This window comes from Camarhynchus parvulus, chromosome 1A (genome assembly GCF_901933205.1).
Source record: "Camarhynchus parvulus chromosome 1A, STF_HiC, whole genome shotgun sequence".
In the NCBI taxonomy this organism is placed as follows: Eukaryota; Metazoa; Chordata; class Aves; order Passeriformes; family Thraupidae; genus Camarhynchus; species Camarhynchus parvulus.
In genome coordinates, this window is record NC_044586.1 from 70,391,240 (window position 1) to 70,408,859 (window position 17,620).

Genomic DNA, 17,620 nt, shown 5'->3' on the forward strand with positions numbered 1-17,620 from the left:
GGCAGGGCTGGCTGCTGGGAAAAGGCGGATCGATCCGGAGAGAGCTGCTCCCGCTCCCACCCAGCCGTGCCCGGGCGGTGGGCGGCCGGCAGATTGCTCGCAGGCTCCTTCCCGGCGCCTGGAATGTGCCTTTTGGGGAGCCTGGCAGGAAGTCAGCAGCTCCGAGCTGCAGAGGGGGCACCGGGATACCAGGATACAGGGCTGGGATGTGGCACCTGGAGCTGGATGAAGGGCTGGGATGTGGCACCTGGAGGCAGACCCACCCTCCAGGGTTGGGGTTCAGCCTGGATGTCACCAGGTGGATGTACTGGATGTTCCCACCCAATCCCAGAGCAGGGCCAGCAGTGGAGATGGCTCATCCATGCTGTTGGGAGCTTTGGCACATCCCAAATCCAGGATGGTGCTGGCACCAGGCAGAGGAGCCGGCAGCTCGGGGACAATGCCAGGAGCAGCAGGAGTGGGATGCTCTGGGATTTGGGATGAGGTTGTGGTGCAGGGCCTAGAGCAGTTTGGGGGATCCATTCAGCATTCCCAGCTCTTCAGAGAGCCTGGGATCTGTGGTCACACCCCAGACCATTGGCTCTGCCAGAATCCCAGCACACTCCAGCCTTTCCCAACCCTCCAGGCCAGGCCCTGGGGCACGAGGGGACGTTCCAGGTGGGGACAGAGAGCTTGGTGGCCTCGTCCCGAGGGGACATCCCAGGGGAACATCCCAGCCCTGCATCCCTGTGCCGAGACAAGGATCTGGATCCGAGTCCAGTGTTGGGCCTGGATGTGGCAGCAGCTCCAGTTTTCCATGTGTGTTCAGTGCCCTCCATGTGCAGCATTCCCCATCCCTTCCTGTGGGAAGCCCTCATTCCATGGCTGGGAGAGCCCCGGTGTCCCGGCGGGCACAGGGGAGGCTCCAGCTCCCATCCTGCTGCGGCAGGAGCTGATTCCCGGCTCTCCCTCTCCTCCCCAGGGCCATCAAGAACGGGAAAGGGCTGCACAGCAAGAAGGAGGTGCCGATCCACAGGGTGGCCGACATCTCCGGAGTAAGGATCCATCCCCTCGGGCATGGCATGGGCAGGAATTCCGAGGGGATCAAAGGGGATAGAACCCACCCCTGCCGCTGTTTTGGGAGCTGCTGGGGGGTTCTTCCCTTTTTTCCTCGGATAAATAAACCGGGAGTTGCCCCATAGCCTGGGAACCAGGAATGCCGGCGGGAATCCGGGATTGCCCGGCTCTGCTGAGGGAATTTGGGGATCCCCACACCTCCCAGCAGAGCTCATTACATTTTCCTCAATTAATTAGTATTTTTGAGGATTTCTGTGGAGCCCTTCGATGCTGGCATGGGGAGGGGCAGATCCCAGGAAAGAGGAGTGATGGGATGCTCCGATAGGGATGGGGGAAATGGAGAAATGGGGCCGGATCTGTCCTGCTGATCCAGGCAGCTGCCCTGTGGGGAGGGACAGGATGGGCTTTGGGATGGGTTTGGGGATGGGTTTAGGGATGAATTTTGGATGCATTTTGGCTGGATTGGGGATGTATTTGGGATGCGTTTTGGGATATATTTAGGATTTATTTTGGGACCTATTTGGGATTTTTGGATGTATTTTGAGATGTGTTCTGAGATGTATTTGGGATGTGCTTTGGGATATTTTTGGGATTTTGGGATGAATTTGGGATTTTTGGATGTATTTTGAGATGTGTTTTGAGATGTATTTGGGATGTGCTTTGGAGTATTTTTGGGATTTGGAGATGGATTTGGGATGCGTTTTGGGATATATTTGGGATTTGTTTTGCGATGTATTAGGGATGTGTTTTGGGATGAATTAGGGATTTTTGGATGTATTTTGACATGTGTTTTGAGATGTATTTGGGATGTGTTTTGGGATGAATTAGGGATTTTTGGATGTATTTTGACATGTGTTTTGAGATGTGTTTGGGATGTGTTTTGGAGCATTCTTGGGATTTGGGGATGGATTTGGGATGCATTTTGGGATATATTTGGGATGTATTAGGGATTTGTTTTGGGATGTATTTGGGATTTTTGGATGCATTTTGAGATGTGTTTTGGGATATATTTGGGATTTGGGCTGTGTTTGGGGCGCCCATTTCCAGCTGGAAGTGCTCAGCTCCCTCCATGCCCAAATGTCACACCCCAGCTGGCACAGGGGACAGGAGCAGCCCCTGCAGGTCGGGGTTCCGGGGTCCCTGAATTCCCGTTTTCCTGCAGGACACGCAGAAGGCGAAGCAGTTCCTGCCCTTCCTGCAGCGCGCCGGCCGCTCCGAGGCCGTGGTGGAGTACGTGTTCAGCGGCTCCCGCCTCAAGCTCTTCCTGCCCAAGGAGACCTGCCTGATCACCTTCCTGCTCGCAGGTACGGAGCCGGGAGCGCCGCCGGATCCCGGGATTGGCACCGTGGGGTTTGGGGATTGGGACTGTGGGATTGGCACTGCGGGGTTCTGGGATCGGCACTGCAGGGTTTTGGGATTGGGACCATGGGATCGGCACTGCCGGATCCTGGGATTGGCACCGCGGGGTTTTGGGATTGGGACCACGGGATCGGCACTGCGGGGTTCTGGGATTGGCACCGCAGGGTTTTGACACTGCCGGATCCCGGGATTGGCACCGCGGGGTTTTGGGATTGGCACCGCGGGATTGGCACTGCGGGTTCCGGGATTGGCACTGCGGGGTTTTGGGATTGGCCAGGATTGGCACTGCGGGGTTCTGGGATCAGCACTATGGGGTTCCTGGAATTGGCACTGCGGGGTTCTGGGATCAGCAGTGTGGGAGACTGGGATCGGCACTGTGGGGTTCTGAGATCGGCATTGCGGGGTTCCTGGGATCAGCACTGCGGGGTCCTGGGATTGTCACTGCAGGGTTCCCAGAATCGGCACCACGGGGTTCTGGGATCAGCACCACGGGGTTCTGAGATCATCGCCATGGGGTTCGTGGGATTGGCGCTTGGGATCCCAGAACTGGCACCACGGGGTTCGTTCTGGGATTGGCACCGGAACATCCCCCAGGCTGGCAGGGGAGCTTTCCCTGGACTGGGGCATCCCGGGATGAAGGGTCGCAATTAACGCTGGAGCTCTCTCAGGCCTGGCTGGGAGGGGTGGGAGACGTTGGGATTGGGAAGGGTGATCCCACCCAAAAACCTTGGGAGCAGGTGGGGAAGCACAGACTGGGGAGAAGAGAGGGAACGCTGGGGTGGGGATACAGATGGGGATAGGATGGGTTGGGAATGAGGAGCAGGATAGGGGTGAGGATGGGGATGGCAATGGGAATGGTGATAGGATGAGGATCAAAATGAGAGTGGGGATGAAAACGGGAATGGGATGAGGATGGGGATGAGGATGAGGAAGAATTCCATCAGCGTTTAAAGGATTCAATCCTAGGATCAAGCACTGGGAAAGGTAGGAGTGTTTATCCTGGGGGGACCAAGGATGGAGTCAGGGATTCTTTGTCCATCCCTTTGCTCCCAGAGTTGGGAATGTGTCCTGTCTCTGTCCCTCGAGGACACTGGCACCGGGATGGGCCTTTGGGAACTGGGGGCTCCATCCCTGCTCCCAGTGATGCTGCGATGTCTCCTGGTGCTGTGATCCCTGCTCCACAGGGGAGTCCCTATTCCATGGGAGTCCCTGCTCCATTGGGATTCCTGCTCCATGGTCCTGCTCCATGGGAATTCCTGCTCCACGGGAATTCCTGCTCCATTGGGATTCCTGCTCCATTGGGATTCCTGCTCCATGGTCCTGCTCTATGGGAATTCCTGCTCCATTGGGATTCCTGCTCCATTGGGATTCCTGCTCCATGGTCCTGCTCTATGGGAATTCCTGCTCCATTGGGATTCCTGCTCCATTGGAAATCTTGCTCCGCCCTGCTTTGTTCTAGAAGGGATTCATCCCCAAGACCATCCCATCCCATAGAATCCCACGATCCTGGCGGGACCTTCTGGCTTTTCTTTTCCCTGGTTTTTGTTGGATTTCTCCCCGGTGCCATTCCCAACCCTCCTCTGCCAAGCCAGGAATAGGATAAATATCCGCCTTTTATCAACGCCTGCCTTTTTTATGGATATCAAATGCAAATGAGCACCAGAAAGAGATGCCAAGTCCCTTAAAATGTGACTCCAGGGATGCTCCCGAGGGAGCTCATCCCGGCTTTCCAGCTAAAATAGATCCGTCAGAGCACTATAAATATGTGCAAATACAGGCGCCGGTTTAATCCCGAATTCCTCTCTCCCGGCAAAACTCTGGAGCCTGACGCCTTCCTGGAGCGGGGGCTGGGGTAGGGAGGATTCCCGAGGGATGAGGGGGCACCTCTGGGGATGTTGGAGTGGCCAAGTGGCTCCAAGGGGTCCAAAATCTTCCCCAGATTTTGTGGGATTGGGAGGCGGGGATGGGAATCCGGAGCTTTTCCGTGTGAGCATTCCCAGCGTGGGGCTGTCCCAGTGCTGCTCCCGCCGGGATCCAGAGTGGATCCTCAGCATTCCAGTCCCACTCCCGCAGTTCCTGGGTGTCCCCTCCCTCCGGCTCACCTCCCCTGCTCCCAAAATCCATAAATCCCATGGGAGATCGATTGATCCCTGGTGCTGGGCCCCAGCACAGCTGATCCCAGCCTGGAGCCATCCCAGATCCCGGTGCCGGCTGCGGCTCTGGCACAGCGAGGGGGCAAAGTGCTCACATCCCTGGAATCAAGGCTGGAAGGGTCCTGGCTCCAAGGGATTCTCCCTGAAAGATCTGTTCTGTCTGTTCCCACTGAGGGCCAGGGAGGATTTCCTCCTGGAATCCTGGGGCAGGATCCTGCAGGGACACTGTGGGATACTCTGGGATGCTTTGGGATGCTGTGGAATGCCGCGGGATGCCTTGGCATGCTTCAGGATATCCCAGGGCCGCTGTGGGGTGCCAGGAATGCTCTGGAATGTCCATGGGACACTGAGGGATACCTTGGGATGCTCAGGATGCTGCAGGGTACTCCGGGATGCTGTGGAATTCTTGCCCCCATGCCTCCGGGGCTGATTCCGGGATGGGAGCAGCCCCACAGCCGCCCCTCCATCCCTGGCTGGGCAGGATTGTGCTGGAACTCTCTGGGAAGCCCAGGGGAGCGCGGTGGCTGCAGCACTTGCAGCCGCATCCCTCATTAATCCGTCACGGCTTCCCGGGAAGCGCGGCACAGCCGCGGATTCGGGATTAGCTGCTATTTTTAAAGTGCTGGAGAACTTTTCCGGGTGCCAAGCGTCCCCTCCCCGCTCCCGCCAGCATTCCCGGGGGGATGAGCGCACCCAGCCCAGCCTTCAGAGCTTTCCCTCTTCCAGAACCTTCCCTCAGGTGGGCTTGGGAAGCGTCAGAGGCCGGAGAGGATCCGGAGCAGGATCGCAGCCCCGAGGAGCCGGGAGCTGGTGGAGTTTAAGGATTCCGGTGCTTCCTCAGCTCTTCCCTTGTTATTTTGAGGGAAAGAATTCCATCGTGGCCCATGAGCCCACCTGGCCCCTTCCATGGAGGAGGAAGGGCAGCTCCAGCCCCTCATTCCCATTCCCAGGGTGGCACTGGGGAATGCTCCTTGCTGGAGAAATTTGGGATCAGTGCTGGGTCAGGATCAGAGCCCGGGTCGGGATCAGAACCGTGCCAGAGCCCACCCAGTGCTGGAAGGAGAATCCTGGGGTGATCCCAGATCTTGGGGGAGCCTGGTGGTTCCAAATCACGAAAAAAGATCCCAGGATTTCCTGCTCCCCATCCCACATTCTGCTGTGCTTCTCAGAATTCCCCTTTTCCAGAAATCCCCCTTTCTGTCCCCATTTCTGGGGATAGAGCATGTGAGTGCCATGAAGGGCAGGGACAGGGCTGGGAAGCTCCTGCTGGATTCCCTGGAAATGGCTTTCCTTGGAGGCAGCACGGCCTGGGAATGGGGGCTGGGGTGGGATGGGATGGGAATAGAACAGGGCCAGGGATACGGATGGGGATGGGGATAAGGAGGGGCATGGGGATAAGGATAGGCATGGGGATGAGGATGAGGATGGGGAAGGACCTAGTGGCACAGGGACATTGTCCCTCAGGATGGGCTCTGGGTGCTGCCGGCTGCTCCGGGCAGGATCCGTGTCCTTGTGTCCCTGGGTGTTGGTGACACTGACATGGCCCTGGGGATGTGTCACCTCCTCGCTCATGGCTCCAGCTTGGAGCTGTATTCCCGGCACTTCATTCATTATGCAAATTATGTAAATGATCATTAATAATGCAGGACTTCCCTGTGCTCTGAGCTGGAGCAGGGGGATCCCGGGGGCAGCGGGAGAAGGGGGCAGGGGAGCGGCTGTGACAAAGGGATCTGGGTGGGGGCTGGATGTGTCCTTGTGTCCCCATCCCTGTTTGTCCCTGAGTCCCCATCCCTGCAGACATGTGCCCGTGTCCCTATCCCTGTCTCCTTGTGTCCCCATCCCTGTTTGTCCCTGTGTCCCCATCTCTGCAGACACATTCCTGTGTCCCTATCCCTGCTTGCCCCTGCATCCCCATCTCTTTTTGTCCCTGTGTTCCCATCCCTGTTTGTCCCTGTGTCCCCATCCCAGCCTGTCCCAGCCTGTCCCACAGCTGTGCCACCCCTGAACCCTGCTGGAGCTCCTCACATCTCCCTTTTTTCCAGTGTCCCCCTCCCTCCCAGCCATTCCCGGGGTGCTGTTCCTGGGGTGCCTTTCCCAGGGTGCCCTTCCCAGGCTGCCATTCCCGGGTGCCGTTGCCAAGCGCTGACCCTGCCCGGTTTTCCCCAGGGATCGAGTGCCCGCGGGGTGCCCGGAACGTGCCGGGGCTGACGCAGGAGGGGGAGCCCTTCAGCGAGGAGGCCACGCTCTTCACCAAGGAGCTCGTGCTGCAGAGGGAGGTACGGCCGGAGCCGGGCGCGGGCGATCCGGGGGGATCCGGGGGGATCCAAGGGCAGCAGCTGTGAGCTGCACCCAGAGATCCTGGGGATACCAGGAGTATCCTGTGGGATATGGAGATATCCCGGGTGGTTCTGAGAGATCCGAGGTGTCACCAGCAGATCCCAGGCGTTACTGAGAGATCCAGGAAATCCCAGGGGACACTGAGAGTGCGCTGGGCAGGTGCAGGATGGATGTGGGGTTGGATGTGGGGCTGGGTTCCAGATGGATCCCCCTGTTTGAAGCTGTTCCCATTAACGTCTCCGAATATTAAAATTCCCTGGAACTCCTGTGATTTCCCTGATTGCAGCTCCGGAGCTCAGGGCCCATTTTGGGTAATTTTTCCGTGATTCACAATTCCGAGGTGGATACGGATCCTTCCCCCTCCGACTGTCACAGTCCCGCTGAGCCAAAATTCAGGGACTGATGCTCCCATCCAGATGTTGGCACTGGTGCAGATGTGGGCATGGATAGAGATGGGAATTATGGATCCAGATGGGATTTATGGATCCAGATGTGGCTGTGGCTGCAGACACGGTTGATGCAGATGTGGACCCAGCTGCAGTTTTGGGCATGGATCCAGATGTGGGCAGGGATGCAGATGTGGACATGGGTGCAGCTGTGGGCGGGGATACAGATGTGGTTTGTGGACGCAGATGTGGCTGCAGAGATCCAGCTGTGGGCACGGTGACAGCTGTGGCCCTGGATCCAGGTGTTGCCATGGATGCCAGATGTGGTGGACACGGGTGCAGTTGTGGCTGTGGACCCAGATGCAGGCGTGGGTCCAGATGTGGCAGCAGCTGCAGGCCAGTGGTGCCAGCTGTGGGGACATGGGAATGCAGGGGCACAGGGATGTGGGACATGGGGATGTGGGGACACAGGGACATAGGGACGTGGAATGCTGGGACACAGGGACATGGGAACACAGGGAAACAGGGGTGTGGGAATGCAGGGACACAGGGGTGCAGGGACATGGGAATGCAGGGGCCTGGGGATAGGGAAACACAGGGACAGGAGGATACAGGAATGAGGAGAAACAGGGACACAGGAGGACAGGGACACGGGGACACGAGGACACAGGGACACAGGGTGTAGGGATACAGGAACGTGGAGAAACAGGGACACAGGGACACGAGGACACAGGGATGCAAGGGTGCAGGGATACAGGAACATGGAGAAACAGGGACATGGGAGTACAGGGACACGGGGACACTGCAGTCGTCCCCCTCCCTGCTCAGCATCTCATGCTGCCGGGAATTGCTGACCCGCATCCCAAGGGCTCCGCTCCGCTGCCTCGGCACATTCCGGAGGCTCGGGCGCTGCACCTGCCCAGGAATGCCGTGGCAGGGAGGCCAGATGGAGCCGGAGCTGCTTCCCAGGAACGCTGTGGCAGGGAGGACACGTGGAAGCCGGGACGCTTCCCGGGAATGTCGTGGGGAGGCCGTGGGAAGATGGGCTGCTGCCCAGGAACGGGGCGGTGGGGAGGCCACGTGGAGCTGGGGATGCGGGGCCTGAGCTGGGGATGCAGGGAAGGAGCTGGGGATGCAGGGAAGGAGCTGGGGATGCAGGGCAGGAATTGGGGATGCAGGGAAGGAGCTGGGGATGCAGGGCAGGAATTGGGGATGCAGGGCAGGAGCTGGGGATGCAGGGCAGGAATTGGGGATGCAGGGCAGGAGCTGGAGATGCGGGGCAGGAATTGGGGATGCAGGGAAGGAGCTGGGGATGCAGGGCAGGAATTGGGGATGCAGGGCAGGAATTGGGGATGCAGGGAAGGAGCTGGAGATGCGGGGCAGGAATTGGGGATGCAGGGAAGGAGCTGGGGATGCAGGGCAGGAATTGGGGTGCAGGGAAGGAGCTGGAGATGCGGGGCAGGAATTGGGGGTGCAGGGCAGGAATTGGGGATGCAGGGAAGGAGCTGGGGATGCAGGGCAGGAATTGGGGATGCAGGGCAGGAATTGGGGATGCAGGGCAGGAATGCCGTGGCAGGGAGGCCGTGGGAAGCCGGGATGCCGCCCAGGCTGATCCCTGGCTCCGGCTGCGGGTCCCAGCGCGGGTCCCCGCGGTTCCCACGGTGGCCCCGGCCGCGTTCCCGCCGGCAGCCGAGTCCCTGCCCACCCCCACAGCCGTGGGATATTTTTATCCGGCGGCTCCGGCTGCTGCTGACTCACGGGCCCGGAGCCGCCGCTGACGAACCGGCCCCGCAGCGTGGGGGGCAGGGGGTGCTGGGATGCTCCGGCGGGATCGCGGCTCCCGCAGCACCCGGGAAGGGCCCAGGGGACCCCCGGGAGCCCCTCGGCTCCTCCGCGGCCGTGCTGGTCCTGCAGGAGCTGCCGATCCTCCGGGAACACTGGGAAACTGCCCCGGCCCCCCCACATGTTCCAGTGCCTTTTGTCTGCTGGAGATGGGGATTCCCAGGGGGTCAGTCCTGCCCTGATCCCAGCACTGATCCCAGCCCTGATCCCACTGATCCCAATCCCAATCCCAGCCTGATCCCAGCACTGATGCCAACCCTGATCCCAGCACTGATCCCAATCCCAGCCTGATCCCAGCACCAATCCCAACCCTGATCCCAGCACTGATCCCAACTCCAATCCCAGCACCAATCCCAACCGTGATCCCAGGTCAATCCCAACACCGATCCCAATCCCAGCAGTGATCCCAGCACAAATCCCAATCCCAGGGCCGATCCCAGCCCTGTGCTTGGAGCATTCACTGTGTCCCATTGCATTGTCCCACATCCCATCCCACCCCATCCCACCTCACCCCGCTCCCTCCAGAGTCACCGATGCCAGGGGAGGCACGAGCAGAGCTCCAAATCCCGCTGCCATGGGGTCTTCCCTGTCATTCCCTAAAAATCCCTGGTCTTAATTTGTCAGTATTTGCCTTTCCCCACATCCCAGGGCTTGATTCCCACCCTGCTCCGAAGGAATCATTCCAGGGAAAGACCTGGGGGTGTTCCGGGAGTTGGGGGCCCTGGGGGCATTGTCCTGAGCAAGATGGATAGGATGGAATTCCTGAAAGTGGGAGCTGGGGGGGGTCCAGAACCAGAGGGGTTTGGAGATTGGATGGGATGGGGATGGGATGGGGTGGGATGGGGTGGGATGGGGATGGGGATGGGGATGGGGATGAGGTTGAGGATCAGGATCAGGATCAGGATGGGATAATGATGATGATGATGAACTCAGCTGCTCTAATTTTGGGCTAAAATCAGTGCTAATAAAATCCATAAATCCCTTCAGCCCCCTGCAGCATTCCCAGGATTTTTGGGACCACTCCTGTCTGTCCCCAGCACAGGGAGGAGGGGGGGTTCATCCCCCAGGATGAACAGGAGGTGTTGGCATTCCCAGTTTGGCCTGGGTGGGAGAATTCAGGAATAAAGGAAAAAGCAGGAATATGATTTTGGGAAAAACTGACCCGGATCCGCCAAAAATTGCAAAAATCCTAAAAATCCCCCAAATCCCAGCACTGAACCCTGACAGCTGTGTGGTGACCGGGGGAGGGGCTCAGCCCCCTGGATGTGGCGGTGGCACTGGGGTGGAGGTGGCACCTTGGGGACACTGGTGCCATCCAAGGTCCCTGTGTCCCCACTGCCAGAGGGACACTCTGTGTCCCTGCACTGTGTCCCTTGTCCCTGTGTCCCTGTCCCTTGTCCCTGTGTCCCTGTGTCCCTGTCCCGATGTGTCCCTTGTCCCTGTGTCCCCTGTCCCTGTGTCCCTGTCCCGATGTGTCCCTTGTCCCTGTGTCCCCGTGTCCCTGTCCCTGTGTCCCTTGTCCCCACCACCAGCACCCAGCACACCAGCACACCCCTTGTCCTGGCAGTGGCACCCGGTGTCCAGGCTGGGGTCCCAGTGTCCTGTCACCAGGGCTGGAGGTCCCAATGTCCCCACACAGCCGAGGCTCCTGGCGTCCCCTCAGTGTCCCCATTCACAGAATGGGGGATCCCGCTGTCCCCTCAGGCTCCGTGATCCCACTGTGCCCTCAGAGCGGGGGGGTCCCGCTGTCCCTCCTGGGCAGGGGAAGTGCCCCTCATTGATCCCTATCCCTCCTCCCTCCCTCCAATCCCAATTCCAGCCAAGAACCCCCAGCCTGGGGGGTGACCCCCAACACCCCCAGCCCCACACCAGGCCCCCCTGCTGGTGTCACCCCCAATTCTCACCACTCCCCCCAGTATCACCCTGTAATTGTCCCCCCATGTCACCCTCCGTGTCCTCCCCCGATTCTCATCACCCCAATGTCACCCCCTAATTTTAGCCCCCCCCAGTTCTTGTCACCCCAGCGTCACCCCCCAGTTCTTGTTGTCACCCCCATGTCACCCCCAGCGAGTTGTCCTGGCCCCCTCCCCTCCTCCATCCTCTCCCTCCATCTCCCTTTCCCGCTCCGCGGTTTTTCCAAAGCTTTTCCTGCTGAGAGGACAAAAAACCCCTTTCAGGCTGGCGGGGAGGGGGGGCCCCCGCGGCCCCCCCGAGCGCCCCCGTTTAACCCCTCGGGCACTCGGCGTTACAAATTTGGAACAATATTTATTAAAATACAAAAATACACTTGTTTTTTTTTTTGTTGGATTCGCGGTACAGTCGGATCCTTCCGGCGTTTACAGCCCGAGAGGGAACTTCTGCATCTCCTTCCCGCCTTCCTCCCCCCGGACACCCCCAAACCCTAAATTTTAGCTCAGCTTTGCCCCCCCCTCCGAGAACATTTTAAAGCTAAAACAAGAAATTAAAGTAATTCCAGTGCCCGAGCAACCGGGGGGCCCCCCCTCGCTGCTGCCCGACCCCCCGGCCCCCTCATCCCCTCGGGACCCCCACGAGGCACTTGGGGTCCCCACCGGGACCCCCGGCGCCACCTCCGATGCTGGTGGCCCCCCCATTGTCACCTCCCCCCCCTCCCCAAGCCCTTAATTTCTCCCAGCCCCCCCCGTTCCATGAGCAGCCCTTGGGGGGGGTGTCCCCATTGTCACCCCCTCCCGGGGACGGGGGGGTGTTTCCCACACCTCCCCCCCAATCAAATAAAAGGACTAAAAATGCCGTTTTTAGTGAAGGTGGTTACAATCATTGGTCAGGTCTCCCGCGGGGGCCCCCCCAGCCCCCCAGGAGCCATAGCCCTGTGCCGGGGGGTCCGGGAGGCCCGGGGGGGTGACAAACACCGTGGGAAAGGGGGTGCAGAGCAAAGCGGGGGGGCACCCGCTCTCCCCCCAGATCCCCCCCAAACCACCCCCCCAGGCGCTTGCGGGGTTTTTCCCCTTCCCGTGGGTTTTTGAGGAATTTTTTTGCTTGAATACATTGCAGACGTCCATCCCCAGCCCTCAGGCTGTGCCCCCCCCCCCCGAGCCCCCCACCCCCCAAAATCCATTCCTTTATTGCATTGGGAAGGTCTTGGCGCGGGGCCGAGATCCCGCTCCGGTGACGCCGGAGCCGCCGGCACGCAGCCAAGGGCAGCGCCGCGGGGTGGGGGGGCCGACCTCACCCCCTCCCCCAAGTAACCCCCAAAAACACCCCGAGCCCCCCCAAAAACACCCCGACAGCTTCTGCCACCGCTCCGGCGTCCCCCGCGTCCCCCCGCGCCACGGCACCGCCGCTCGTCCCCGAGCACGGGGATTTTTTCTCTTATTACCGATTATTTTTTTCCTCCTCTGTTTCTCCTGGTTTGTTTCTTTTTGTGTTTAAATAGAACCTGCGAGTTAGAAAATAGTGGTTTTTTGTAGGAGTTTTGGGTGGGTTTCGTTAAATTTTAATAGAATCTGCTGCTCTTCTCGGCCCCGAGGTTGGCTATAGAAGCATGTACACGAAAAAGAGTCTCTCCCCCCCCCTGTACAAAAGTTGTGTCTATTATTGAGGAATTCTCCTGGTTTTCCTTAGTATTGAGGAATTCTCCTGGGTTTCCTTCTTTTTGGAGTTCTGCTTTTGTGCATCTATTGCGTTTATAATAATTCGGGGCCAGGGTTGGAAGGGGGGGGGACAACGACCCAAAAAAAAGCAGGAAAAAGCCCCCAAAAAAGAGTCATATCTGGGTTTCCTGAACTTTCTCCTTGGGGTGGGTCTGGATTAAATAGGGGTCAGCCAGGGTGGTCCCAGGGGGGTGCAGGGAGTTGCCCAGCGCGTTCTCTGTCCAGTGGGCGCCGTGTCCGGCCTTGTAGGTGTTGTAGTTGAGGTGCTCGTGGATGTTGGGCAGCACCACGGCCCCCTCCCCTGCCCCGCCGGCCGGGGCGGCCGCGGGCGTGGCCGCGGTGGCTGGCGCGATGTCCTCGTCCACCTGGATGATCTCCACGGTGCGGGCGGCGGTGACGGTGCTGCGCTGCTGGTGGCGCTTGCGGAGCTTGTAGAAGACGATGAGCATGGCGGCGGCCAGCAGCGTCACGGCCACGAAGCAGCCGATGATGATCTTGGTGGTCTTCATCACCTCATCCAGGCTGGTCTGCAGCTTGTCGCCAGCGTCGGCCGTGGGCACGGCCACCTGCTTGGGCGGGCGCGTGGTCTGCACCAGCACGGTGGTGGTGGTGGTGTAGGCCGGCTGGTAGCCCGTCGACGTGGTGGGCACGGGCTTGGTGAACTTGGGGGACACGTCCTCGGGGGAGATCTCGGTGGTCTCCACCGTGACGGTGGTGAAGAAGCTGTAGTTGGAGGTGTTGAGCTCGGCCGTGCTGACGTTGAGGAAGGCCGAGGCGTTGGAGTTGCCGGCCACGTTGGTCACCATGCAGGTGTAGAGGCCGGTGTCGGTCAGCAGCACGTGCGAGAAGTTGAGGGTGCCGTCGTTGAGCACGGAGAGGCGCGGGTGGCTCGAGGCGTGGCTCAGCACCGTCCCGTTGGGCAGCAGCCACCGCACTGAGGACATGGAGGGCGTCCGGCAGCGCAGCTCGGCCACGCGCCCCTCCGAGATGTTGAGGTCCGCGGGCGCGTCCATGATGAAGGGCGCCGAGCACTGGAAGGAGGTCTGGTCCACCTCCACCAGGAAGCGGCCCCGCATGTGCAGCGGGGCGTGGCAGCGGCCGCAGCAGGTGGAGTTGGTGGGGATGTACTCCCGCAGCCACCACGACAGCCAGAGGATGTCGCAGTCGCAGTCCCAGGGGTTGTGGTGCAGGTGCAGCTCCACCAGGTAGCGCAGCGGGGCGAACAGGTCGTGGGGCAGGGACGACAGGTTGTTGTGGGCCAGGTTGAGCTCCACCAGCGCCGTCAGGTCGTCGAAGGCGTTGCGCTCGATCAGGTTGATCTGCGAGTTCATAATCCAGAGCTTTTTGAGGGATTTGAGCCCGTGGAAGGAGCCCGGTTTGATCTCGGGGAAGTTGTTGCCCGACATCTCCAGCTCCTCCAGGCCCACCAAGGGCGTCAGGTTGGGCATGTCCTTAATGTTGCACATCCCCAGGTTGAGGTACTTGAGGTTGTACAAGCCCTCGAAGGCGCCCTCGGAGATGTACTCGAGCTTCTTGAGCTCGCCCAGGTCGAGGCGCATGAGGGAGGGCACGCGGTTGAAGGCGTAGCTGGGGATGCTCTCGATGGGGTTGTTGCGCAGCCACAGCTCCCGCAGCTTGGACAGGTACTCGAAGGCCCCGCTGGGGATCACCGTCAGCCAGTTGTCGAAGAGCTCCAGGGTGTTGAGGCTGGCCAGGCCGTTGAAGGCGCCCACCTCGATCTGCCGGATGGCGTTCCTGCCCAGCTGCAGCACCTCCAGGTGGTGCAGGTGGCGGAACGTGTCCGCCTGGATCATCTGGATGTTGTTCTCCATGAGGTTGAGATAGCGGGTGTTGGAGGGGATGCCGGGGGGCACCTCGGCCAGGCCGCGGCGGGTGCACACCACCTTGCTGAACTGGTTACTGCAGGAGCACACGGAGGGGCAGCTCTGGGGGCCCGGCGAGGCAGCGGCCGTGGCCAGGAGCCACGCGTGCAGGGTCAGGGAGGCGGCCAGGAGCCCCGGCCAGGTGCGGTGGCGGCGGTGGCGGCGGAGGTGGTGCACAGTTACCTGCCACAAGAGCTTCATGGTGTGGCACGTTCATCATTCACCATCGTCTGGGGATGGCGGCGAGAACAGGAGAACGGGCTCGGGGCCCCCCCCTCTCCCGGCTCCCACGAGCTGGGGGGCCCGGCCCGGCCGGAGGGGAGGGGGGGGGTCGGGGTGCTGGTGTCGCGGGGGGGGCTCCGAGGGGAGCGGGGCTTGAGGAGGGAAAAATTAAAATTTAGGAGAGGGAAAAAAATCAGCGGTAGGTGCTGGGGGGGGGGGGGGGAGGAGAAGGAACCCCCCCCCCGCCCGGCCCCGCTCGCCAGTACCTACCTGGGGAAGGGGGATCGGGGGGTCCGGGGGCTCGAGGCGAGCGCGGGGGGCGCGGGACCGAGGGGGGGGCCGGTTCCCAAAAAAAAAAAAAAGACAAAATGGCTCCTGGAGGCTGCGGTGCAGGATGGGGGGGGCCGGCCCGGCTAAGCGGGGGCCCGGCAGCCCCCGAGCGCGGCCAACCCCGCGGCCTCGCACCTCCGCCCGTGGGGCCGGCCCGGGGGGCTCGGCGGGGCCGGCATGGCCGCCCCCCCCAGGCCGCGGGGAAACGGCGGGGGGGGAACGCGGGGAAAGTGGCGAAAAAGGAAATAATTAAAAAAAAGAAGCGGGGAGAAAAGGAAGAATTGGGAAAAGGGGAGGGAGCGGAGGAGAGAAAAAGTGGAAAAAAAAATGAAAAACGGGGAGGGAAATGGGAATGGGAAAAAAAAAATTGGCCAGGAAAGGGAAATGGAAAAGGAGGTAAAAACGGAATAAAAATCTAAAATCAAATCAAATCAAGATAGGAACGGAAATGAGGATAAAAGTTAAAATAAGGCTAAAATCGGATGAAAAACTAAAAATAAAAATTCAAAATATTAAAAAAAAAAACCCAAACAACCCGGACGAAACCTAAAAATAAAACAGGAAAATAAAGATTAAAAATAGGCCGAAATAAATAAATAAATCGCGGGGAGCCCCCCCCGGGAGAGGGAAAAACGCGGTTCGGGGAGGGAGCGGGGGGGAGGAAAGGGCGTCGGCGTGGGGGGAGATGCCGGCGGGGGCACCTCCCGGTAGCGGCGGCGGCTGCGCTGGTGGGGGGGGGGGGGGGTCCCGTCCCGTCCCCTCCCGCGTGTCGTTCCCGCGTCCCCGCGTGGGTGTCGCGTTCAGCGGCGGCGCGGGGCGATGGTGGCGGTGACAGCGGCGGTGACAGCGGTGGCGGTCGCGGTGCCGGCGGGCATCCTCCGGTGGCGGGGGCCGCGCGGGGCGGTGCGGGCGGTGCGGGCGGTGCGGTGCGGGGCGGTGCGGGCGGTGCGGGAAGCAGCCGCGCAGGCGGCTGGCTCATCCTTTTGTCCTTCAGTGCGAGCGCGGATGGATTGCTGCTGCCGCCGCTCCCGCTGCTCCTGCTGACGCATCCCGGCTCCGCACAGACCCCCCGCGCCCCCCGCACCCCCCACCCACCCACCCACCCGCCGCTCTCCGGAGGGGCCCCCGCCGGCCCCGCTTCGGCCGGTGCGGCGGCCCCGGAGCGGTTTTGTGCGCGGGGAGGGGGAGATGCGGGATGCGCCGCTTCCTCCTCCTCTTCCTCCTCCCTCCCGCCGCCTCCTCCTCCTCCCCCTCCCCGCAGCCCCGCTCGGGGCTTGTGGAGGGGGGGCCGCTCCCCGAGCGACCCCTCCCCGGGGCCGGGGGGACGAGCGGACGGACAGACAGAGGGACGGATGGACGGATGGACGGAGGGAGGGACGGAAGGGACGGGGGCAGCGCGGGGCTCGGCGGCTTCGAGGTGACGAGGACCGGGGGGACCCCGGCTCCATCCCCGGGCCCGACCCCCCCGCCGAGTGGGGACCCCCGAGACCCCCGGCCCTTGGGGCTGAGACCCGACCCGAGCTGTGACACCGAGGGTGAGCTCCAGCCCTGCAGGGGTGAGGGGGGACACGGGGTGACTGCCAGGGGATGGGACCACGAGACCTGGTGGCGCTGCTGCTCTTTGGGGCCCAGGCTGGGCACTGCACCCCCAGCAGTGCCTTGTCCCCTCCCTCCCCCGGGACTGGGGTGCACAACACCACCTGCAGCACCCTATGGCCCCCCTGCACTTGGTGGCACTGGTGGCACTTGGAGCTGTCACCTGAGTGCCGCCACTGGGTGATGGTGACCTCTGTGGGGAGGTTGGCTCCTCTGGGACATCCTGTCTGGCAGTGCACCAGGGCACCAGGACCCTCCTGTCCTTCCTCACTGGGGTCACTGTCCCCATGATGGTGGCACGTCCCCAGGGGGCTGCAGCTGTTCTGGTGAGGTCCCCCCCAGGAGCTGCAGGACCTGGTGGCCTCCTGCGCCCCACGGGTGGATCCCACTTGTTCCCTGTCCACTGCAGGGGCCACAACTTGTCCCTGAGTCCATCAGAGTCCTGCATGTCCCCTGGCCAATGACCCAGTGGTGACACGGGTGACAGGGACGCTGTTGTCACCCAGAGCATCACCTTTTGGCTTTGGGAGGTGCCACAGGTGTGCACAGGGCGCCGAACCCAGGGACCAGCCTGGCACTGGCAGCCCTGGGGACAGCGGGTGACCTGGGGCCATGTCCCTGCCACACACCGGCCTTGGCAAGTGCGGCGCCGTGTCCAGTGTGGTGCCATGGCCAGTGTGGTGCCATGGCCAGTGTGGTGCCATGTCTGGTGTGGCGCCATGTCCAGTGCGGTGCCATGGACAGTGCGGTGCCATGTCCAGTGTGATGCCGTATCCAGTGCAGTGCCATGTCCGGTGTGGTGCCACGGACAGTGCAGTGCCATGTCC

The 17,620-nt window shown here is 61.2% G+C and overlaps 2 protein-coding genes across 2 annotated transcripts in view; one reads left to right on the forward strand and one right to left on the reverse strand.

The window, feature by feature from the left end:
- Nucleotides 1-17,620, forward strand: part of SND1 (staphylococcal nuclease and tudor domain containing 1) — a 76,742-nt gene that overhangs the window by 54,147 nt on the left and 4,975 nt on the right. The window contains exons 14-16 of the mRNA XM_030960023.1: nt 962-1,034; nt 2,219-2,360; nt 6,735-6,844. Of these exons, the coding sequence (XP_030815883.1) occupies nt 962-1,034; nt 2,219-2,360; nt 6,735-6,844 (325 nt within the window). The remainder of the gene's footprint in view (nt 1-961; nt 1,035-2,218; nt 2,361-6,734; nt 6,845-17,620) is intronic.
- On the reverse strand, nt 12,382-15,038 carry LRRC4 (leucine rich repeat containing 4). Its single transcript, XM_030960024.1, has one exon. It carries the CDS (start codon nt 14,844-14,846, stop codon nt 12,876-12,878), a length of 1,971 nt encoding a protein of 656 aa, XP_030815884.1. The 5' UTR covers nt 14,847-15,038; the 3' UTR covers nt 12,382-12,875.